This window comes from Stegostoma tigrinum, chromosome 29 (genome assembly GCF_030684315.1).
Source record: "Stegostoma tigrinum isolate sSteTig4 chromosome 29, sSteTig4.hap1, whole genome shotgun sequence".
NCBI lineage: Eukaryota > Metazoa > Chordata > Chondrichthyes > Orectolobiformes > Stegostomatidae > Stegostoma > Stegostoma tigrinum.
Genome location: NC_081382.1, coordinates 16,858,245 through 16,883,852, shown reverse-complemented (window position 1 = coordinate 16,883,852; position 25,608 = coordinate 16,858,245). Strand labels below are relative to the sequence as shown.

Here is a 25,608-nt window from a genome sequence, read left to right as displayed (position 1 = left end):
TAACCTACATTTCCATGAACTCTATGGGTAACTTCACATGACCCATCTACATAACCTGCACGTTTTTGGATTATGGGAGAAAACCAGATCACTCAAGTTAATTCCACACAGACACAGAGAGAATGTGTAAATTCCAAACAGTCACCCGAGAGTGGGATTGAACCCAGTGAAGCACCAGTGCTAACTGCTCTGTCATTGTGCTGCCCTCATTGTACAAACCTTAGTTCAAAAGTGTACCCCAGAAATGCAGTAAAATGAGTACATTTTAATCTCAGTTGGAACAAGATTCTATGATGTAGTCCAAAGCAATGAATAGTCTCACATAACTAAATCAAGAATAATTACATTCCAAAACATACCATAAAATGCCATGCCATGTCCGTTATGCAACATTTGGACAAATGGGACAGAAAGCATGCATTGGCTGGAAGCAATGAGAGAGTTAGAAATGAATCACTATTGCATGCAGAAAGGCAACAAATTCTCCTGTTTCCTAAACAGAACCAGTTGCAGCTCAGCGTGGATGGAGGTGAAGAGAAAATTGTACCAATGAATGACAAGCGTATGGAATGAGAATAAAATATTTGACACTGATCCTCTCCAAAGCAATGAAAAGGAAGAGGTGAAAGGTGGTGCATTGATGACAGAAGAACTGTTTGACATTAAGAAATACCTGTTCTTGCAAAATCTTTCAGTGGTTGCGAGAGCCGGCCTTGGAATATTCCATAAAGATCAATTTCGTACTGAGTGCCAGCTACCAGCCCTGTTACATTAGTTGTATGCTGATCACCTGGTAGGGAAATCTTCAAAGGGACACTCAATGCATTAATATCCTTTATTATTAAAAGAAAACTATCAAAGTGTCCACTCGGTGCTGTCCATGATACCTTGAGGCTGGTGGAAGTTACATTTTTTACCAGAAGGTTCTCTGGTTTGGCAGCTCCTGAGGTTGGAGAATGTGTGGTGGTACTGTCAAAGGATTCTGTAATAGATGTTCGTGGATTAGAATTAGATGGCTCATCTTTTTTGCTTACAAACTGGCTGATTGGGAGAGACCCTTGCTCAATGACTGTCTCCACCTGAGGTTACCACAAGTGTGAAATGATACATCAGAAGTCACATTCACTTCCCCATTCCCACAACAGAAAGCTTTGTTATATTATGTGATCCCTTAGTGAGCTGTGAAAAATAAAATAAAAATGCATTGTAGTTGTTTCAGGAAAAAAGTGTTCCCCTGAAGTTTATATTTTTGCCGTATGCCAGCTTAATGTTGACATTTTACAATAGTCAAATTAAAACTTAAAATACTAATCTAATCCACATTTTTGGAGCAATCAATTTTAGAGGCATTCCTTTCATCAAGAAGTCTGTTTCTACTATTTGCTTCTTTGTATCTGCAATTGAATTTTATCTTGTTCCGAAAAGGGTCTTTGGACCCCAAATGTTAGCAGTTTTTTCTCCACAGATGCAGCCAGATTTGCTAAGTTTCTCTAGCAATTTCTGTTTCTCTTTGTTTTAGTCCTCCAGCATGTGCAGTTCTTTATATATTTTGGTTTTGATTTGTTCAGTCATTTCTCAAAAGTAATAAACACTGGCCTAACCAGTGACACTCACCTTTTCTGATGTGTGGCTTGTTGAGTATCAAAGCTCCTCCGGAAGCTGACCTGTGTGATCACACTATGTGAGCTGAGACAGTGAATGTTGGCAAGCAGTTTGAGCACAAAGAAAGTGCAAGGCAGCATCACAACTTGTTCCTGCCATCACCTGGCATTCACCCACACATGGCTTGCAGCTAAATTCAGTGGAAAGCAATTAGAAGCGGGAAGCCTGGCTGAGATTTCCTCCTGAGGCCACTATTACTGAGGCCAACTGGAGCATCTGGCTCATGCCCAGAATGAGATCAGCAAGCTGAACCCATACTGGGAACTGAACTAGATTTCTTTTCTGAGCTGTAAGCCTTGATATTTAACAGTCTACTGTGGAGTCGCAATTTAATATATGAATTATTAATATTGATCAATTGTTAGCAAATGCGCCTACAATGGAGATGTATGTCTGGATTAAATTGGGACACAAGTAGGCCATTCAGTCCCTCAAGCTTGCTAAGATATTCCGCCAGATCATGGCTAATCTGTATCTCAGTTTCAGCAGCCAATTCTCCATGTCCCCTGATAATCTCAACAAAAATCTGTCTATCTGAGTCTAGATATTTTCAATTGACCCAGCATCCACAGCCTTTGGGGAGACAGTCATGCTGTCAGCTGCCTATGTTCTAAGCTCTGGCATTCTCACTTTCTTTATATCTTTTCAAATGTTGCTTAAAACCAAGCTGCTTAAGCTAACGGTCACCTGCAGAATTAATCATTTGCCTTGGTTTGTTTAGTTTGTTTATGTTCTCCTCTGAAGTATCTTGTGTCATATGACTCATGATGGGATCGACCGAAGGTCTGCAGCATACTTGTAGCAAGCCTCTTCATATCAAGAAACTGCTCCAGCAATAAGGATTGTCATTCCATTTCCCTTTTAAATGACTTTCTTAAAAGCCTGTATACCAGTTTTAGTGATTCATTTATATGGACACTTAAACCTCCTTGGCTTCTTGAAGTCCCTGGTCTCTTAGTGTGGAGAAAATATTCAGGTTTGTCTTTCTCACTGAAGTAATGTACATGTTCCCACACTTCCCACATTGAATTTCTTCTGCCAAAGTTGCACTCCTTTAGTCTGACTATTTGTCTTTGGAATTGTTTTCTCTTGTTTATACAATATACTCTGGCTTCAAATATACAACTTTCTACTCCTTCATTCAACTTATTTGTGCATATGGTGAAAGCTGAGACTCAAATACATATCCCTGAGGAACACCATTTGTAACATCACACAATCATAGAACTCCATCTTAATGCCTAGCCTTTGCCTTTTACCTCCTCACTAATTACTAACCCAATTCACAACGTCATCTCCAATTACGTGCATTCCTTTTTCAGGAGTTTATGAAATTCAATTTTAAAATAACTCAGCCACAACCTGAAGTGTAAGAATAAAAATCAAATTATTAGCACTGACAACCAAAATCCTAGGGTCAGTTTCTGCTTGAAATTTACTTGTTCTGAATATTTAGTTCATAATTGGTGTACTTTTGTAATTTTTTTTGGTTTTAGGAATAAAAGTTTAACAGTAGTCAAAGGGATAAATGCAATTAAAGAACTTTGAAGCCTAGTACATTTGTAAGGTCAGGGGCATGTTGCTTTAAAGGTTAACAGCTAGGATGGTAAGGTAATGATAATGCTGGGCTTCAATCACTGCCAGAACACTTACAAAAAGGTATTTCAGAAGGTTGTTAATTGAATCAGAATAGAAGTGATGAAATTCTAAAAACAGTAGGTGAGCTAACTTAACTGTGGATGCTTACAGTAACAACAGTACAGGGCAGTCAGAACTAAATTAGATTAAAACCATTCAATCAATCCTCAAGATTGATTTAGGGGCAGTCTAAAGCAGGTGATGTAATTGTGGAGATGACTGGAGCTTAAAAGGTTCTCTGGTTTTAATTTACCTGAGAGTCTGTTTACTGGGACAGGTTCTTTGACACATACTGCGGAAAAAATGTGAGGGATTGCTACCACAAGCAGTATTTGTTTGCTTCAACCAAGAAGTGCTGGAGCTTAGAGAAATTCAGCAGCAACTTGATTAAGTTACATGTTTGGTAAAAGTTGAAACAGTACTGCTAATTAGATGTTTGACAGCAGTGTTAGGAATTTTGAAGGCAAGTCTTGGGAAAAGAAGTTAACTACCAAGCTATGAGAAGTTGTTGTGGCAGTTCAAGATGGAGAGACTTCAACAGCATTTCAAAGCTAGATCTTTAAAAGTGAAGAATTGCAATTCCTTGAAGTTGCAATAAGAGTTAGTGACCCAGAGTCTCACGAACATCTGGCTGGGATCTGTCTTGATCACATTAACCACTTAAAATGAAGTCTGAGAACAAATGTCTCCTGACTCATATTTTCTCATGTTAATCCTCATTGGTAAACTCTACATTGTGTATATGAAATATTGTTTAATATTATTTTTGTACCTGTTCAGTGTACCTCTTTAATCATTATAACTAATGTTTATTTTGGTCAAATTTGTACACTACGTATTATTTTTGAGCTATTTTTTGCTTATCTGGAAGTCTTGCCACTTATTATCTTACCCTTTGTTCTTCTGTACATTCTGTCTGTGAAAAAATTGCAGTCTACTATCTAGATCATAACAAAGATCTGGCTTGCCTGGTATCATCATAACTGGGATCATAAAACACTGTCACTGTATTTTTGCTATCTGGTAAATATTGTTTGAAACCAATCACAGAATAGCTAAAGTGAAGAAAAAGACCATTTAGCCCATTATGTTTGCACTGGTGGTTTGAATGGGCGTCATGACTTAGTTCCATCCTTACAAACTTTCATGCAACCTTGTACAATATTTAAGTGAGCATCTAACACCCTCTGAACTGCTTCAATTGAACATGCCACCAGCACACTTCCAGGCAGTGCATCCCCAAATCAAGACATTGGCTGCGAGAAGGAGTTACTTCTTTCATATTTACTTTTTTTGCAAATCACTTTAGATTCAAGTCCCCTTGTTCTTGATCAGCTTATGACTGGAACAACTTCTCCCTACCTAATCTGTCCAAAGGCTGGGAGGAAGACAAACCCTGGGAGTCATTGATTGATCAGTGTTGTAGGGGCTGGGATTGTTTTGCAAACTTCAGTCAAATTCCTTTGTAGCTTTCTCCACTTCAAGGAAAATACTCCCAATTTCTCCAGTCCATCTTCACAAACAAGCTTTTCCATCTGTGAAATTATTCTTGCAAACTTATGAGATATTTTAATTCTTTGCTAAAATGTGTCCCTGCACCTCCCAACCCCACCATCTCCAATTTGTTCCCTATACTCCAAGAGTGGTGTAGCTAGTATCAGCTAGTTTCAGTATAACCTCCCTGCTCCTGTACTCTTTGCCACTATTCACAGATCTTAGAATGCCGTGCTTTATGAACGTTCTCCTCACCTGTCCGGCCACCTTTACAGACTCATTCAGAAGCAATGCACCCTGGCCTTTCCACTCCTGCACACATTCCACAATAGTACACTTTATTTTAAACTGCCTCTTTGCTGCAAAGTGTATCAGCTCTTACTTCTCCACTTTGAACTTCATCCACCCACTCCACCAAACTGTCAATGTCCTTTTGAACTTCTGCAGTGCCTTCACAGTTTAACATTCTCCCAAATTTTGTGTCATCTGCAGTCTTTGAAACTGTCTATTATACTCAATCAGGAAAAGCCAAGGATTCAAGTATTGAGCATGTAAGACCATAAGCAATAGCAACAGGAATAGGCCATTTCACTCCTCTAACCTGGTCTGCCATTCAATAGGATCATGGCTCATCTGAGGTTGGGACTCAAACAACCAACATTTCTCTGGACTGACAAATATCCATTACGCTTAGTTTCCTATTGCTCAGCTAATTTTGGATCCAAATGGCTCCTATCCCCAGTAATGTTCTATATGTTCTCTATTCCATGAATTATAACTTTTCTCATAAATCCATTGTATGGAATTGTATCGAATATCTTTTGGAAAAAAAACGCATTAACAGCATTACTCTCATCAACCCACTCTGTTATCACTTCAAAGAAATTCATTGAAGTTACCTTAATATGGTTTTCTCTTGAGAATTCTCTCCCTAATTTACTCATATTTATCCATGTGACTGACTTCTATCACAAATTATTATATCTGGAAGTTTCCACATGACCGACATTCAACTGACTGGTCTGTATTTATTAAGATTTTCTTTGCAACTTTTTGAACAAAAGCCAGATTCTGAATTATTACTTCAGAGCTACTTTTGCTGCTACTTCCATGTTATGCTCCTTTCATAGTTAGATTCATTGGTGCTAAAGTGAATGTGGGATTATGCCGAGTGTAAAAGCATAAAATCTTTGTATTTGAATAAAGGAAAATTAACACTTAATGTTTCAATAGCTTCATCAATGGTATCATCAGTATTTCAGTTAATATTGAGTCTGGAGAACCCAAGCCAATATTATCAAAAGCATTTTCAACTGGGCAAATAAAAACCAAAAGAACTGCGGATGCTGTAAATCAGAAACAAAAACAAAGTTGCTGGAAAAGCACAGCTGGTCTGGCAGCATCTGTGGAGGAGAAAATGTTTCGGGTCCGGTGACCCTTCCTTAGAACTGAACTTTCAACTGGGCACTGGGGTGACTGCAGTACATTGAATGCAATGTCTGAACGTCTGGTCAAGGCAGCTTCATCTAAAGTATTCAACAGGGAATTCAGTCATAAACCAAAAAGAAAATGTTTGTATTAGTGCGGGGAAAAGGTGTGGAGTGCCACTAGCTGAACCGTTCATACAGAGAGACAGCAGAAAACCAATGGGTCAAATAGCCTAATGTTCCACTGCCACCGGTCTACAATTCTATGATGTATACAATATAAATCATGCCCTCTGCAGCACCAGAAGGAATGACTGGGCGTACAAGTTTGCCATTGATCTAAAGGAATGTTGGTTTAAACATTTATACATTAATTTCAAAGAAACTAAAATAAATTGCTTTAATGTGTCTGGCCAAAATGGCCAAAAAAAATCAAGTAGGGGAGAAGAAAAGTATTTAATAAAATTTGGTTCCCTGTGTGTGTTTTCTTTTCATCTTTATGACTTTGCAACAGTTCAATAATATTAATGGTATGACTGTTTCTCTAATCATAGATACATGACAAAACTCTTACACTTTAACTCACCCTGATAAATCCCACAATTTCTTTATGAAAGTGCCGATTTTCTAAGGTTAATGCTAGCTCTCCACAACTGTAGTGATTTGTTTGTTGATATTTTAAATTACAGAAGTCGAACAATTTGAAAATTGTTTAGCAACCCGTGAAGGTCCAGGCTGGTATGAAAGATATCCACATATTCTGCATAAAATGTTTTTATATTAGCAATGAGAAGCAATACCATTTTCATGTTAACTTCCAATTGCCTTGGGCCCCATACCATTTATCAGATCCTGACAATGGTAAAATATTCTACACTTGCTGTCTTGCTAAAAAGAGATGACTGCAAATGACATGCCTCTAGCATCTATACAGAAGCATTTTGGAACAGAATTTGATTTACAAAAGGATCGCGGTCATATGGTTGCATTGTGGTTTGCAGAAATTTGAATGGATTGTACATAGTGTGGTACAGGTATAGGTTTGACTTGTGATTCTCTAAGCCAGCTTTAATCTCATGCTTGGGAGATGTTCAAAAGAAGTCAAACCTTTTTCATCAAGCAGTAAGAGAATAATTCACAGAACAGAATTCATACGATCACCCTGGGGCTAGTGCCTGGAGAATCAAGGCCACGACTCTTCAGTACTGGAGAGGCAGCAGTAAAATGGAAAGCAATGAAATCAAGGATAACAAGGTGTAGAGCTGGATGAACACAGCAGGCCAAGCAGCATCAGAGGAGCAGGAAGGCTGACATTTCGGGCAAGGGTCTAGACCCGAAACATCAGCCTTCCTACTCTTCTTGGCCTGCTGTGTTCATTCAGCTCCACACCTTGTTATCTCAGATTTTCCAGCATCTGCAGTTCCCATTATCTCTGAAGCAAGGAAATCAAAATTTATTCTTTACTTGACTTTCCATTGGTGATTGAAATATATTAAAAATCCACTTTATATCTGAACTCATGAAGGAAGATTAATAGGAATTAATAGGATTAATAACATTAGGAGTGAATGTCTGAGGCTTAACAAATCTGACCAGCCAGCATAAAAGGTGAATTAAATCTATACCTTTACAGTCCCTAATTATCAAATTCAAACCACTACAGTTTGGCCAAAGGTAAATGAGCAATGTCATTTCTAGCCATTATTGCAAATGTATCAGTACATATTCACCTTCATGTAATGAAATGCTGTCCCCTCCACACTTCTCTTCAGCTCTGATGAGAGTTATCTAGACTCAAAATGTTAACCTTGCTCTCTCTCCATGAAAGCTGTTTGACCCACTGAGATTTCTAGTTTTTGTTGTTTTCAGTAAGAATCCTAATATGTTTCGTACAATATTTTATGACAGCGCAAAACCCTTCGCCATTTCACTTCCACTATTGACGAAGAAGTCCGTCAGCTAGTCTTCACTAACATCATGTTTCAGTTGTTCTAATTATATTCTGTTGGTTTTACATGATACCATGCTGTGCATTCCATCAATCTATCACTGGAATATCAGTCCGAAAAGACATTCTGCCTACCAATTGAGCAGTATCATGTGCGAATTTCTGTGCTGGTATGAGGCCAGCATGTATAGGGCATACATACTAGTGATTGACTGGTCAAATCGAGCGACATGATACTGGTTGTTAGTTATAAACAGAATGCAGACTGTACTCAATGAGTCTGTGCTTACAAAGCCCAAAATATAATGTCTGTTTTCAAATGTGATTCTGCGATTAGGCTGTCATGAATAATCCGAGTATGCTTATAGTTACATTAGTAACCAATTTAAGATAAGGTAATGCAATTAATTTGCTTACTAGAAGACCTATACAAACACACACCGGGCCTATTTGCTGCAAACAAATGAATATGATTAACCCTCGGTTTTGTTTTCAAGTACCCAGGAGGAATGGGGACCCTACAGACATCTTTTGCTTTCTACATGGCAAAACAATGCTTAATCAGAGTTGAGTTGCTAATCAAGGAACTCCTTGTCTTGCTGTAGTAAAAATTATTGTGATCATTTGAAATTTTGCATTCTGGCCTCTGTCCTGACGAGTACAAATACAAAAAGCTAGAGCAACATGTCTTTTTCTTTCCAGCAATATTTAAAGCTGTCTTACCAACAGACTTTTAACAAACTGGTTTAATAGTCAGGGGTATCCAAATCCAAATGTGCAGTTTTGGAATATCTCGAATCCTAAACTTTGCAAACACTGGATCCCTATCAAGCCATAATTCCTGTGAATTTCACACATCAGTCCATTATAAGTATTTTATGGAACAAAGTGTCAATGATTATATTTTATGACACTGCTGTGTTTGTATTTGCCATCTTCACTCAGTAATTACTGCTTTTGTACTTAGAACTATGTGAAGGCATGTTGTGATCAACATTATTGTGAAAGGGGGAAGATTCTGTACATTTGCAAACTGAGGATAGAAAGAGAGGTATATAGGGAAAGGTTGTGAATAAAAGAAAATACCTGTTGTGACTTCTGCATTCAAGGGATCTGAACGCCACTCTCCCACAAATCCGTATAAATATACCTTATAATGTGTACTATCCAAGAGACCCGTTACCTCCGTGCTACGTAAGTCACCATTTAGGGCCATTTCCAGTGGTCCATATAGCCCAGTGGAATCTGTGACCACTATAAGAAAGCTGTCAAAAGATCCATTTTGCAAAGTCCAAGAGAGCTTAATACTTTTGGAAGTTGCATTTACCACAGCAAGGCTTCCCAGTTTACTATGCAACACCCCTTTCTCTGAATCAAATGTGGGGCCATGGTTAAAACTTCCGTCTTTGTGCAGTCGAGCAGTGAGGGATGTTGTATGATCTATCAGCTCGCCAAGTGGGTTGTTTAAGACAGCTAAAAATAATTTTGAAGGAATAATGTTTCAAAATGTCAGGCCATCAACAGAACAATAATAAAACAACATTGACAATGGGTCATGCTTCCAGTTACACAATAACGTGTATTGGTTGACTTGCATTTTATTCTCTAAGTGCTATGTTACAAGAAAAGTTGTCTCACAAATTTACTGTAGGAGCTGAGCTTCATGTTCATGGCAAATTTTGTGAATGTGGTAAATATTGCAACTTTAAATGACTATCATTTTAGCAGTAACTGGAAGCAATCTGGAATCCACTGAAAGATAAAACTGGCCATTGCACGACATCAGTTCCAAGCAGCAGCATTTGGTTTCTCAGACAGGCATCCACTATAAATTCCAGCACCCAGCTATTTATGAAGGACAAAATGGTATTGGGAGAAATTAGTATTGAAGGAAATGAGGAATTAAGCAAGTTCAAATATTCAGAAGTGGAGAGTAGGTTGGTTTAAAAGACTAATAGAGTATTAATAAACACAGATAAGATTTCAAACATCATGCTTATGTCTAAGTCATTGTAGCATTCTAACCTCTGTTTTCTTTTAATCTAAACAACGCAAGTCACACAGACAGAAAGCAGTCACTAAATCCTACGACAAGCAAGTAGCTGAGGACAATTGCCCCTCTATTCACGTTGCCTTTAACTCCATTTCACACACTTTGTCCTCCTCTGCTCATCAAAGCTTGTACCATTCCACAAATAACAAAGGACTGGGACAAACAACAAACCCCATTGACAACTCTTGAAACAATTATCAAGCCATGCGGCCTGGCATCACTTCTATTCATATTGCGCATGCTGTTTTCATTCTCAAGCTGGAGCCTATTTCTTTTGTTGAGCCTGCGGCAACGTGCTGATGAGAACATTAATGCTAGATCATGCAGGTAACAACACAACTAGCTGTTTCTAATAGCTGCGATCCTCAATGCAACACCAGTTTTAGAAGACCGTAACATCATTATAAACTGAAAGGCAGTCTGCAGACAGAATTGTAAAGCTAAATACCTGTGGTAGCTATAATGTTCAGCGGCTCTGAATGTTGATTGCCAGCAATTCCATAAAGAGATATCTTATAAGGAGTGGAGGGCATTAGGCCTCTTATTTCAGCAGCTAAATCATCACCAGTCACGGAGATCTCTGTCTCACCATCGTTTCCAAGCTCACTTCTATACTTTATGATAAAATAGTCATAGAATCCTACTTCTGCCATCCAGGAAAGTTTGATACCATCCGAGGTTACATTGGAAACAGTTAGGTTACTGAGTTCACCATCACCAGTCCCAGAAAACTCAGGCACCGAAGCTTCTAATATCAAGGAAACAACTGTGGATGTTATTCTTCCGTAAGGAGGAGGAGTGGCAGTCTCCTCCAGAGTATCTGTGAATGCTGGCTCCAATATTGCTACAAAAGGTAGTTCAAATATTTTAGTTCAAATCTGTTCAGTAGTATTGAAGAAGGGAAAATTGTTACAATTGTTTGCATTGTTTAATCACAAGTAGTTGTCAGCTGCTGTATCTGGAATTACAGTGATTATACTTAAGCTCTTAAAAATAAAGTTAATAGCCTGAAAAAGATGCAATTGAATGAATTAGCTTTCTTCTTGGTTCCTGCAAGTGACCTAATTATATGCAAATAAAAACACAGTGTTAGAAACAATCAGCCAGCTTTTCGATTAAAACAGTGCAAAATTGTTCCCTGAAAATTGGTAGGAGTTGGAAATAGGGTACAGGTCCGTGCTCAGGCCCAAAGTTAGTGTGAGTGGACTGGAACCGTCTTCATAAGAACATAGTGTGTCCCATTTTCCAGTTTGTCTGCTCATGCGGCACTCCAATGTTGGGCTTCCCCAAACAGATGCTAATGTGTTTTGGCCAGACCGAAGTGTTTTTGTGTAAGGGTCAGGAAGGGTGTCATGGTGGGGCTGAAGGTCATAAATGGGAATTCCTTTAAGAAATCCATCACTACCTCCAGATGTTTAGGCTGATAAGCGACCTCCTGGTAGATCCTATCCATGCCTCATCTCCCTTCCTTTTTATCAATGTTAGATCCTATCATGGCCAGGATTGTCAGGTAGGAAAATAATGTCATGGATACCATTAAGCTAAATCTTGGATAAAAAATTCCAATGCTGTAAAATTTGGACAGATCCAATGCATTTGGAACAAATATCGGATGCAAATATTACGTCCAGGATTTTGGCAGAGGAGGCAGTTCAGGTCAATCTTTCTGATATTTTGAGTCCTCTGATACCACTCTTCTGTATAAACTGAGGGCTGGAATGTGGACAACCCCGTGAATAGCAAAACCAGGGATCAAGGGGGGTACACTACTTTCTCAATAATTGCTTGAAAACTGAGGATTCTGAACACATTGTTCATAGCATTCACAGGTTACACATATTTCAAAATTGAGAGACTTGGAATTCTGCCTTAAATTACATACTTCTGAGCTTCTACCTCTCCACTCTATGGATCTCTTAGCAACACTTCTTTCAGCATTGAGAAACAGCTCACTGTTAGGAGTGAAACATTGTGATGTAAGATACCCTCAGCAAGGGATTGGAATAGAAATAACTGCAAGATAATTTAATTAATAGTACAAGAGAATGTAATTTTGTAATTTATCTTTGAGTGAAAATATTTTCCTATTGCAGTAGGCACAGCAGGGAGGGTTGCCTGCAGAACTTGTTTAATGCATGGTAGCATTTATTGCTGAGGTTTAAACATTAAAATTGCCTCATGAGTATATTTCCAATCTGATTGCTTGTTACCATGCCAGCTCAAAATGGTGTTAATTCTATTTTTGCACGGAATAGTATTTTTACCTGAAAACTTTTGGCATCCGGTTTGGTATAACCCGCAAAATCACAGACTTTTATGCTTTCTCTTGTCAAAATTGCAGGAGAGTAGCATTGAAGAATTGTTTTCCTGATATCAAATAAGTTGTTAATTTCACCAACATTTTTCGATACATAGTTTTGTTTGCTATTGCTTACATGCATGTACGCACACACAGAGACGTGGGTAAGTGTTATGAGTTAGTGGTAGCTATTGAAATAAATGATTTTAAAGTAACTCTCCACAATAGAGTTCTTTATATTTCAATATTATTACTTGGCCTTCATGCTGGAAAAAGCAACAATCCATTTATTTTATAAAGTTTCAAACAAGCTGTAAATCTCATGGTGAGATACCTCACCATATGTTAGTTTTTTCTAACATATATTACATTGTAAACAGCTTACGCAGAGCTTTAAGCTTAACATGGGGCCATGTTAAGTAAAATCAACAAATTGTTTGCAGACTTGTACCAAGACTAACATAGATGTCATTTTGTTAAAAGTTTATGTTTAGTCAGGCAGGTTCCAGTTGAAATGCTTCGTTGATGCCAATACCATAGATGTCTGAAGGATGAGTGGGAAAGATTGGCATTCTACTGACTACATCCAGCAGGGATCACATGGAGTCAACCTTGGGAAAGCTCACATATTTCCAGTAAATCCTATTCTTATATAGGATTCACAAAATATGTTGCAGCTCATAGCTTGCCCTTCAAAAAGATGTTTCACGTGCAGCAGCAATCACATGATTTGAACAGTTAGTAAACATTACTAAGATGGAGCTACAGTATTTGGTGAAGTACCTGTAGTGACAGATCCGACCAAGGGCTCTGTTCTTGCTGTGCCTCGAAGAGCCATAAGTGTCACCACATACTCAGTGGCAGGCTTCAGATCAGTGAGAGCAACTGTGGTCTGGTCTCCCTTCACAATAACCTGTTGCGTTTCTCCGTGGCTTTTAGGATTATAGTTCACAACAAACATGTCAACGGGAGCTAAAGGAGCTTCCCAAGCCACTGAGGTAGTTGTGGGAGTTATCTCAGAAAATTTAAGACCTCGCAGTGCTTCAAGGCCTGTGGAATTTTTTTAAAGAGTAGAGAATTGCGTATAAATCCATGCGGTAATATGTTCATGATATGTATTCCTTTGAACGTGACAATATGAAATAAAAAATGTACAATCTGTACATTTTTCAACTTATCCCCCACTGCTCTTAAAAACTGTCCATTTTTTTCATTTCTGTAATACTTATTGTAAATGTACAGTTCTTTGAAACAGACACTGAAATACCTGGAGATCTCAATAATTACAGCCGGACACGTCAATAATTATTTTAGGACTGCAATTTTGTGCAGCTGGTAGCTAAATAGAAGGATAAATTTTATGTGTCAGTTTACATTGCCATCAGAATAATGATGGAAAAAACATTTGATTGATCAAGCAATGGAACTTTTAACCAAAAAATGTCAGTCATGCCTGGCAGGACAGCAGTGAATAACTCTCAAAATGATGAGACTACATTTGGGATGTTGAAACGATATTGAAATTATCCTAGCCCAGTAATTGCAGTACATAACTATTTTGAAATTCTCACATAATTGCTTGAGGTAATTTATGAAGAATTGAGCAGGTGAAAAAAAAAGCCAAGCTGTTAAAATATCTATTGGGAAGAGTATCGTGCCCGATTGGAGAAGTGTTTTGCCTTTACAAAGCTTTATGTGTAGTTACTCCTCACAAAATCCCTACAATAATATAGATATACAACAGCAACTGCTGGATATTAACCACAAATTGATCCACATCCTGTGAAAGTCTTTCAACATAGCTTCATGTAATAAAGAACAAACATTGAAAACATCAATCCAGCTTAAACTTTTCCCTATACTTTCCCTGGGCTTATGTATTTTCAGCATTTTCTCTCTCACTTTTGAGTTTCAGAGATTCAGAATTTTTCTTTCAAAACTTGGCTAATGTCTTAAAGATATTCAGTAACGCATTTTCAGTTTTCATTGCCCGATTCCGTATGGAAGTGAATGAGATGTAGATTCAAACAGGGAACTGGTTTCCATTGGGATCCTGTTCTAATGAGTTAAGTTTCCTCTCGGTGGAATGCTGTGAGTGATATGGGTTAACCAGCAAACATATTTGACATGGGTGTGTGGAAGTTCATACGGAGTCCTTCCTGACAGTGAATGATATGGTGGTCAAGAGCTGCCTGCTAGTTACAGAAACAATAGAAAGGGGATTTTTAGAGAGAGGGTAATAGTGAGAGGTGGCATAGGCGACAATTGGGAGCACAAATTAATTCATCAGGGCCAAGAAATAATCCTTTTATTGAGCCTCCACAAAACAAGTGCTTGCCTTTATCTGTGTTAATGGTATCTTATCAAGATACACAGGTGAAGGGCTTTATTTAACTGTATGGGAAGATGATGACACAGTGATAATGTCAGTAACCTAGCAATCAAGAGGAGCAGACTAATGTCCTGGGGTTTATAGGTTGAAATCCCACCATGTCTTATGGAATGAATACAATCTGGAATTCAAAGCAAGTCTCACTAATGCTGACCATCAAATTCTAACTGGCTGTTTTAAAATATCTACCAGGTTACTAATAGTAGAAATTTGTCATACCTCATCTGCCCTTCACGTAACTTCAAATCCACAGCAATGTGCTTGACATTTGCTTACTCTCTGAAATGGTCTAGCAAGCCATTAAGGTAAAGGGATGAGCAAATAGCAATGCTCACATTCCAAAGTAAGAGTTCCTAGTGCACTTACTAAGATAGAAGGCTGGGATTCAGGTAGTGAGCAGGAGGTGGGCATATCTAATACCATATTTTGAAAAGCATTGGTGTCTTGTTTTATTCTTCATAAACTGATAAAGTGATTAAGTTAACACCCCAGCAGCCCTCTTAACTTTCCCACCATCTGTCAGCAAACATCAATCTCAGAGCAATATACTTCCTTCCCCATTCCTGCTGTTATTTGGGAGTTCTATAACTGATGTAGGACATAAAATCAGCAGCTTCCTGTCTGGTTTAGTTGAGTGCCTTGTCTGCATGGTAATGTTGGAGACAGTTGGAGAGGGTCGATAGCCAAGCCTCACAAATCCAAATCAACCCCTTAAACTTTATCAAAATAATTTAAGTAATGAGATGTCTCACCGTTTAGCCCGTTAGATTGTTTCTCATATTTGCTTTCTAAGGAACTTAAAAACAGGCTCAAAACTGGCGTGCAACTAATGTTGTTCCTCTGTTCAAGAAGGGAAATAGGTAGAATCCAGGAAACCACAGACCGCGAGTCTCACATTGGTGGTTGGGAAGCTATTGGAGAGAATTCTTAAGGGTAGAACTTATGTACATTTAGAAAAGCATGGCCTAATTGGGGATAGCCAACGTAGCGTTGTGCAGGGCAGGTCATCTCTTAACAACTTGATTGAATTTTTCGAGGAGGTGATGAAGATTATCAATGGGGGTAGAGAAGCGGATGTTATTTACATAGAGTTTAGTATGGATTTCAACAAAGCCCATCATGGTAGACTCATCCAGAAGATTAAGATGCATGGGATCCACAGTGACTTGGCTGCCTGGATTCAGAATTAACTTACACATAGAAGATGCAGGGTTGTGATAGAAGGGTGTTTTTCAGGCTGACACTTTTTGTGTCTAGTGGTGTCCCGCAGACATCCATACTGGGACCTCTGCTGTTCGGAGTATATGTAAAATGTAGTTGGTTGGTTAGTAAGTTTGTGGATGAAATGAAGATCGCTGGTGTCTTGGATAGTGTAGAAAGTTGTTGAAGGAGATTGCAGGATATAGATCAGTTGCAGATATGGGCAGAGAAATGACAGAAGGAGTTTAATCCAGATGTGAGGTATGTTGCACTTTGGGAGATCAAATGTTCGGAAAAAGTGTGTGGTTAATGGCAGGACCCTGAACAGTACTGGTGTACAGAAGGATCTTGGGGTTCAAGTCCATAGCTCCCTGAAAGTAATCACGCAAGGAGATACGGTGGTAAAGAAGGCATATAAACATGCTTGGGTTGGGGAATGGATTTCAAGAGTCAGGATGTCATGTTGCAGCATTTATAAGACTTTTGTTAGACCATATTTAAAGTTTTGGGTTCAATCCTGGTTGCCACATTACAGGAAAGATTTGGAGGTTTGGAGAGGGTGCAGAAGAGGTTTACCAAGCCACTGCTTGGATTAGAGGTCATGAGCTAAGAAGGAAGGCTAGAAAATGAAACCTTAGTGAATGAAAACTTTGAAGAGCAGGTGTGCATGCTGGAATGGATAGAGATAGAGGAAGCTGATGTGCTGAAAATTTTGTCAAACATTAAGATTGACAAGTCGCCAGGCCCGACAGATTTGTCCTCGGCTGCTTTGGGAAGCGAGAAATGCAATTGCTTCGCCACTTGCGAAGATCTTTGCATCCTCGCTCTCCACTGGAGTCATACCTGAGGACTGGAGAGAGGCAAATGTAATTCCTCTCTTCAAGAAAGGAAATAGGGAAATCCCCGGCAATTATAGACCAGTAAGTCTCACGTCTGTCGTCTGCAAGGTGTTAGAAAGGATTCTGAGGGATAAGATTTATGACCATCTGGAAGAGCATGGCTTGATCAAATACAGTCAACACGGCTTTGTGAGGGGTAGGTCATGCCTTACAAACCTTATTGAGTTTTTTGAGGATGTGACTAGAAAAGTTGATGAGGGTCGAGCTGTGGATGTGGTGTATATGGACTTCAGTAAGGCATTTGATAAGGTTCCCCATGGTAGGCTCATTCAGAAGGTCAGGAGGAATGGGATACAGGGGAACTTAGCTGCTTGGATACAGAATTGGCTGGCCAACAGAAGACAGCGAGTGGTAGTAGAAGGAAAATATTCTGCCTGGAAGTCAGTGGTGAGTGGGGTTCCACAGGGCTCTGTCCTTGGGCCTCTACTGTTTGTAATTTTTATTAATGACTTGGATGAGGGGATTGAAGGATGGGTCAGCAAGTTTGCAGACGACACAAAGGTTGGAGGTGTCGTTGACAGTGTAGAGGGCTGTTGTAGGCTGCAGCGGGACATTGACAGGATGCAGAGATGGGCTGAGAGGTGGCAGATGGAGTTCAACCTGGATAAATGCGAGGTGATGCATTTTGGAAGGTCGAATTTGAAAGCTGAGTACAGGATTAAGGATAGGATTCTTGGCAGCGTGGAGGAACAGAGGGATCTTGGTGTGCTGATACATAGATCCCTTAAAATGGCCACCCAAGTGGACAGGGTTGTTAAGAAAGCATATGGTGTTTTGGCTTTCATTAACAGGGGGATTGAGTTTAAGAGTCGTGAGATCTTGTTGCAGCTCTATAAAACTTTGGTTAGACCGCACTTGGAATACTGTGTCCAGTTCTGGGCGCCCTATTATAGGAAAGATGTGGATGCTTTGGAGAGGGTTCAGAGGAGGTTTACCAGGATGCTGCCTGGACTGGAGGGCTTATCTTATGAAGAGAGGTTGACTGAGCTCGGTCTCTTTTCATTGGAGAAGAGGAGGAGGAGAGGGGACCTAATTGAGGTATACAAGATAATGAGAGGCATAGATAGAGTTGATAGCCAGAGACTATTTCCCAGGGCAGAAATGGCTAGCACGAGGGGTCATAGTTTTAAGCTGGTTGGTGGAAAGTATAGAGGGGATGTCAGAGGCAGGTTCTTTACGCAGAGAGTTGTGAGAGCATGGAATGCGTTGCCAGCAGCAGTTGTGGAAGCAAGGTCATTGGGGTCATTTAAGAGACTGCTGGACATGTATATGGTCACAGAAATTTGAGGGTGCATACATGAGGATCAATGGTCGGCACAACATTGTGGGCTGAAGGGCCTGTTCTGTGCTGTACTGTTCTATGTTCTATGTTCTAAAATCTCGGGTTGTTTTCTCTCGAGTGGCGCAAGCTGAGAGGAGGCTTGATAGAAGTCTGGAAATTTATGAGATGCATAGACAGGGTTGAAGGTCTGAATCATTTTCTGAAAGTTCAAGGGTCTCGTACTCGGGGGTATGCATTTAAGGTTAGAGGGGAAAGTTCAAAGAAGAAGTGAGGACCACATTTTTTACACAGAGCATGGTAGGAGTCTGGAACTGCCAAAGGTGGAGATGAAGGTAGACAAAATAGGTGCATTTAAGGGACTTTTGGATAAGCATATCAATATGCATGGAGTGGAAGGATATGGGCCAATGGCAGACAGATGGGGTTAGTTGCATTTGGCACCATGTTTGGCACAACAATTTGGGTTGAAAGGCCCGTTCCTGTCCTGTACAGTTCCGTGTTCTAACTCAATGGTATTGTTAAAATTGAGAATTTAACATGGCTTTCATAACTTGAAGGGAACAGGTGGAGGATGCAATATGTAAAGAGTTAGGAACTTGTGTAAAACATAACGTGTAAGTAAGTCCTCAGAGAGTTTTTCTTCATGATTATTGTCATCATAAAAATCCTTATAGGAAACAGAACATACAATAAGTAAATTTCATATTGCTTTGAAATTGCAAAAAAGGAGAAAATGAACAAAAATCAATGTTTAAATTTATTCATTTAGCCAGTTGAAAGTTTACCCATTTGAATTCTCCAGAAAGTTTAATTAGTGAGCTTTGGCAGCCAATTTCATTAACACACAGCAGATGTTTCCCTATTAGAATTATAAATTTAATATTTACATTGAGGGAGCAAATTCATATATGCATCAGCATTGCTTTCAAATGAGAAATTTGATGCATTCAAATGATGGAATAGTTCAGGTTTTCAGGCTAAAAGGGAATCCATTACATTTGTTATACATTTCTGATTCTTTTTTCCCTCCAAATTTTCTTTTAATTATGTTCCCTCATGGACTAGTTCTTGCAGTTTGTCCAACATGGGTGAACGATCTATGGTATATTATCAAAGTAGCCCCCATCTCCATGTGAACTTTGGTTCCCAGAGTAGGCAACCTATGTGTATTTTGAGGCCAATAATGGTCTCACCAGACGATCAGACATGAGCTGGATCTACCCTGATCAAAAGTTCCCTGGACAATTTCTCCCTAATGCGCTGAGAAGATGCAATTTCTGCATCTCTCACTGTTCCGCACAAATTGGAGATCCTACCTGATCTCTGTCTTCCAGCATGCATCGGCTCTAGTATTCAATGTGGGGGTGGGATTCAAGGACTGTCAGTGGTGCTGATGGTTGAGGGTGACAATTTGTAGAATACAAATTGGTGATGTGGAATCCTCTTCACTTTAATACATTTTAGAAAATTCCAGGCACATTAACGACAACTGTATAAACCTCTGAGCTTTAGGGGAACATTTCCATTAACTGGGTCTCCTAATAATGTATCTAAATATACTCAAAGGTCAAGATTACGTAGCCCTGAATGAGAAAAACAAGAGTGTTTTAATCCTACACCAGAGTAACCTTTCTCTGGAGTGTGCGTAAAGGGAAACGCTTTGCAGACTTTAAGTCTGGCACTCTGAACTAGGATAATAATTTATTACTACTTTAAATAATTTCCATCTTCCACTTTCTGCAACATTTGACATGCTGTAAAAGTTAAAGTTTAGTGGAATAAGGGAGCTGTTTTTATGCTTATAAAGCATTACATTTGGTTAATACCATCCAGAAGAGAAAAAACACATAAAATTCTGTTTTGTTTGGCTGTAAGTTTGACTCCAACACCATGTGGTGCACTTGGCACATGTAATTAATAAATCTTCTGCATTGTGCTGTTTTACACAGTCACAAGATAGTAGTATAGTTGATCCGGTTTATTTTAGTTTCTTTTATTTAAACATAATGTTGACCTACCCAGGGATCTTTCTTTTCACCATTTTAATTAAATATTAAAAGCACCTGTGTGTTAATGACTAGCTAGTTTGTATACACTATAATGATGAATAATATCTGAATTGTGTTTGTATTGGTAGCTCTTGTTCCATAGGCTCAGAGACATAAGGGCCATAAAGCAACCCTCTATTCCAACGTGGGATATTAAGTACATTTTATATAATCAAATTATAGCCTGAGTTCCATCTAGCATTGCCCAAATATTTCATTACTAAATATAAAAATGAATGAGTCCGACAATCTATTCCATCTGTAAATGCATTTACATCATGGGATTGACTCTGCAAAGGGTTTGCCAACAGCAAGCTGGGCTTGTTTACAGGACAACCGTGTTGGAAAGTCTATGATCATTGAACATGTGCTACTGATTATTAACACTCTGCATTACTGTGCAAGGCCCACTACTATATCCGCATATTAACATATGAAATGGCTCATCTATTACTAGTTTATGTTAGATTATAGGGACAGGTCTTGTAAATCAATCAACCATGAATTTGTTTGGAAAAGGAATATCCATTGCGCAAAAACAAATGGACTAATGTACCATTACTTTGATTATTTCTAGTAGCAAATCAAACAGGGAGAGGGCTCTTACAACCTCTGCTGCACAATAGGAAGCTGACAGGATCAGATTGAAGGCCACGAGAATAAATATTGTGCCCCATTGCCTTCTATAGAGTTTGAAACCAAGTTGTCTGGAAAATGAACACTGCACCTAATCATGCTCGGTTTTGCAGTGGACAGATAAAGTTAATATTGCCCTCGACAATCCCACATTTGTGTTTTGAAAGAAAGAAACACTGTTGGAAGAGTCTCTGTGAAGATAAAACGTTTTTTGAAATGCTTGCCTCTATAAGAACAACACAGATGAAACATTCATAATTTAACTAAAAAGTGAGGAGATCGAGATGGCATTCAAAAGTTTTCCTTACCTGTAGAAGCAGTGATGGTGGAAGCCCTGCTCTTCTGTTTACCTCGCTGTGCTATAAGGATAATGTTGTACTCAGCTGCAGGGGCAAGCCCAGTCAGGATGTAGGAGACTGCATCAGCTGCCACAATGTCCTCATTCTTCTCTTCGGTGGATGAGATATAGATGATGTAGTAACGGTCTACTGTTGCTAGTGGTCGTTTCCACGTCAGAGTAATTGAGTTCTCTGTTGTCTCAATCACTTTCAAGTCTTTTGGACTGTCCAAGTCTGCAGAAACAATGATTAAAATGTATAAGTGATTGCATTGTTTTTGATTCCTGGGCTTGGGAGTATATGACTCAATATGGAACTTCACCATGCCAGACACTCTTCAAGTTTAGCCCAGTGTCTGTATTGAGTTTGCTGATCTCACTTTGGCATGATGGTAGCAACTGGCTACTGCACCTCTGAGTAGTATAAGGGGAAACAAATCAGTCAAGGTCTTTGTCTCACTTACTAGCCTGGTCTCACTTACTACTGCTCTGGTCTCAGTTCATCTGATGCTGAAATCTTCACTCATGCCTTCAATTACGTCAATACATGGTTGATTGCTGTTCCACACTCGACTCTCTGTAAACTTGAAATCATCCAAAACTCTGCTACCATTCTCCTCTCGTCTCTGTGCTCAATGGCCTACGTTGGCTCTTCATCATGCAAAGGCATGCTTTTAAAGTTCTCATCCTTGTTTCCAGTTCTCTACAAGGCCCTGCCTCATTCTGTATTTACAATCTCCTCTAGCTCTACAATACTCCAAGATATCAGCTCTCTTCCAGTTTTGGCCTGTTCTGCATTGCAAGTTTAATCCCTATACCACTGGTGGCCTTGCCTTCAATTGCAGAGGCCTCAAGCTCGCTGATCTCCTACCTCCCTTTATTTTCCTTTAACATGAAACTGAGCCAATCAAATTATCAAGGATGGCTTAGAGAATGAGTCTGATGATGTTTTTGTAGCAATTTCCTGGAGCAACAAATGTGGAACCAACCAATGATGAAGATACTTTACACCCAATATTGTGTACTGAAACAGAGCTAATTGATACTATTATAACAAAATATCTGCTGTGAAATCAGTTGTTCAAAATAGATTGAATTCCACGTTAAGCTTGACAACATACAATAGCACAAAACATTTAAAGAGATGATTCAAAATGATTTACAAATTGAAAACAAGCAAGCATGATCCATCTATAGCTTACTCAACAATATAAGGATGGCTTATGTTAAAAAGAAGAAGTTTAATATTTTGCAAAGAATAGTAGCAAATCTGAAGATTGGAAGTGTCTTAGAAAACAGCAAAGAGTTGTTTAACTTGATTTAAAAAAAGGGGAAATAAAATTAGAGTATTCTTAGCCAGCAATATAAAAACAGATTGTAAGAGTACTTACAAATACATAAAAGGAAGCGAGTGATTAAAGTAAATGTTGGTACTTTAGAAGCAGAGACAGAATCATTGCTGTGCCTTTAAGTTCTGTTTTGTTTTTGCAGAATTCAATGAATTCAGCCTCTTATCAGACACCTTATTCTTACCTGTGGCTACATTAATGGTAGCAGGGGCACTCTCCTGGTGGTCTTTAATGGCACTAACTCCAAAACCATATTCAGTACCTGGCTGCAGATCTGAATAATGCAAAACAGTTCATATTTAATTCAAGGTATTTATTTTAACAACAAAGTAGCCAAATATTGCTCTTTAAGATACTATTCTTTTTATGGAACACTAAACATAATCTATGCCTTAAGAACACATCCTGAGATTTACAGATACATCACATTCAAGAGACGTTTACTTAAATATTTATGGTCGTAAGCTGTTTATAATGCAAAATATCCACAATAAGTTTGTAATACTTCTGAAATAATTAAGAAGGAATGTCTGGATGTCTGCTTGATCACGCTGGCTCAGTATTGGGATTCAGGCAGGTTGAAGCACATATTTGGAATATAAACTGCCAATTATTTTTTCATTAATTTAAGTGGAAAGAAGCTTGAGCAGGTTCTTTCTTGGGGTGCAGCATGAATCAGGGATTTATATACATTTGCTGCCTGAGACACTCCTGAGCAGCTCCTGAGATCCAGGATAATCGATTATCCTAAGTGGATGTACAAGAGGAATTAAAAGGCCCTATCACATAATACAACACACTTCAGAGATAGTAGGAACTGCAGATGCTGGAGAATCTGAGATAACCAGGTGTAGAGTTGGATGAACACAGCAGGCCAAGCAGCATCAGAGGGGCAGGAAAGCTGACGTTCTGGGCCTAGACCCTTCTTCAGAAAGCTTTCCTGCTCCTCTGATGCTGCTTGGCCTGCTGTGTTCATCAGCTCTACCCCTTGTTATCTCATATAACACACTTTGTTATTTTAGTGTTTTACAACTCTAAAACTTCTTATGAACTTGTCAAAAAGGGCCAATTAAAATATATATGTCTTGTTTGATGATCTGCTGCTATGTAGTTAGACATAAAATTGAAACTATTCTGAAATAACTGCAGAGATGCTGGTATCCCGTCACCAAATCACTCTTAATTTACTAGTGGAGAGTCCTTGACACCGATCCATCTCCCTTACAGCCAGCTCTCAGAGTGAGCAGGATGCCGGACACTCCTGTTCTTATCTGTCAGCCAGGGGTCCCTGATTGGACCAGAGTAACAGCCCCAAATTAGGGAATTCAAATTCTGTGAGGTCCCCTGGCTAACTTTGTACATTCACTACATATTCAATGAGTCCGCTCCATGTCAGTGAAATAAGGTGGATGAAGATGTCTATCACAACAACTAGGAAATGAAAGAAATTTAACAGTTTTTTGAAAAGAAAATTAAAACAAGAAATATTTGTGGTAGATCATGCCATACAAACCTACAGTCCTGACAGAAAGAGCCTGTGGTCATAAGGAATATTAAGCATGAGTCTCAATGGCTCATGATGATAGGAGACTAAAATTGAGGTAAGATGCTCTCTATGCTGTGGTCCTGATAAACAAACTACAAGAGCACTAATCTTCCAAAGAATATCTGAACTCTAGCCATTTGCTTCTAATAACAGGAATACCCCAAAAATCTGTAATTTGAGACACTTTGATGTGCAATAAAGAGGTTTATTGGTCCAAATTTATGGATTCTTGAGGACAGCTTCTGAAGCTTCTCATTTGCTTGCATACATTTCAAATGATCACTGCTAATAGATTTTTGGCATTCTAACTAAGGGTTTATCCACCAAATCAGATCAGGTTGTCTTCCATAATGGTAAAGAAAGTTAGAATTAGTGTATAGTTGTGACTCTGTATTACTATGAGTCCATTTTGCATTACAAACAAAAACAAATTTCACCTTCGGTAACACTGGGAACAATACTTCAAACTGTATTAGGAATCAAATAGATGGGCAAATACGAAATCCATGCACAGATTAGAATTCTATTGCCTTCATTGGCTGGATTGCCAGAATTCTGAGTGAACACAGCACCACTTTCACTCTCCCAGTTTATAAAATCTCATTAAAAATTCAAATGTTTTCCATTCAAATATCACATTCTAACCAGCTATTTTTAGTTTCATGCAAGCTCATGAATGTGTTGGATTTCATTTCAGTTTTGCACATTATGAAAATTGCCCTGAGTGAGTAGTAAATATTACCAGAAATCTTAATTTTAGTAGTTGATTGATTGCTCCTTTTGACGGTGAGTTCCCTATGTTCTCCTCCTGCCAGTGGTGAATATTTAACCTTGTAATTATCGGCAGCAGCTCTGGTGTTCTCCCACTCCAAGGTAATGCTTTCATCTGTTTGAGACTCATTTCTGAGGTTTTTGGGAGCATCAAGGTCTAGACATTAAAAAAAGAGCATAAATGAAAGAGGAAGCAAAAGGATTTTGAATTATACCAAGAGTAGTGAATTAAAAGAGTACAGTCTTTAATCACAAAACAGGGTTTTGTATATTACAGTGTAATGGACACTTATTACAAGCAGTTTGAAGAATAAGGATCATAGTTTCAAGCTTTGACTTATTCTAAAATAAAAATGACTTCCCTGAGAAATGGTGGAGAAAATTTATTAACATTGTCATGATTGAATGGTGTTTATTATGGGGTATTGAAAACTGTAATAAACTGATAACAGCAACATTCAGACATTTATTAATTATCAAAAAAAATTGTATAATAATGCCAAATTGACCAAGTTGGTCTTATTGTGCAAGTTGGTTGTTTATCAGTTTTAAGATTTGAGTGAAGGTCTAGCAATTTGACATGATTATATGCTGGTGTTACTTCTGTAAATTCACTGTGCAAAGGTA

General features: G+C 38.7%; 1 protein-coding gene across 24 annotated transcripts in view; it reads right to left on the bottom strand.

Annotated features, from left to right (window-relative positions):
- Positions 1-25,608, bottom strand: part of tncb (tenascin Cb) — a 315,004-nt gene that overhangs the window by 47,090 nt on the left and 242,306 nt on the right. For 11 of the 24 annotated variants that reach the window (XM_048558919.2, XM_048558920.2, XM_059638277.1 and 8 more), the window contains 7 exons: positions 24,953-25,138; positions 22,849-22,938; positions 21,287-21,550; positions 13,305-13,571; positions 10,671-11,066; positions 9,256-9,642; positions 674-982 (listed from right to left, as the gene is read on the bottom strand). In XM_048558919.2, the coding sequence (XP_048414876.1) occupies positions 674-982; positions 9,256-9,642; positions 10,671-11,066; positions 13,305-13,571; positions 21,287-21,550; positions 22,849-22,938; positions 24,953-25,138 (1,899 nt within the window). The remainder of the gene's footprint in view (positions 1-673; positions 983-9,255; positions 9,643-10,670; positions 11,067-13,304; positions 13,572-21,286; positions 21,551-22,848; positions 22,939-24,952; positions 25,139-25,608) is intronic. The other 13 variants (XM_048558933.2, XM_048558937.2, XM_048558940.2 and 10 more) reach the window with 9 other exon arrangements.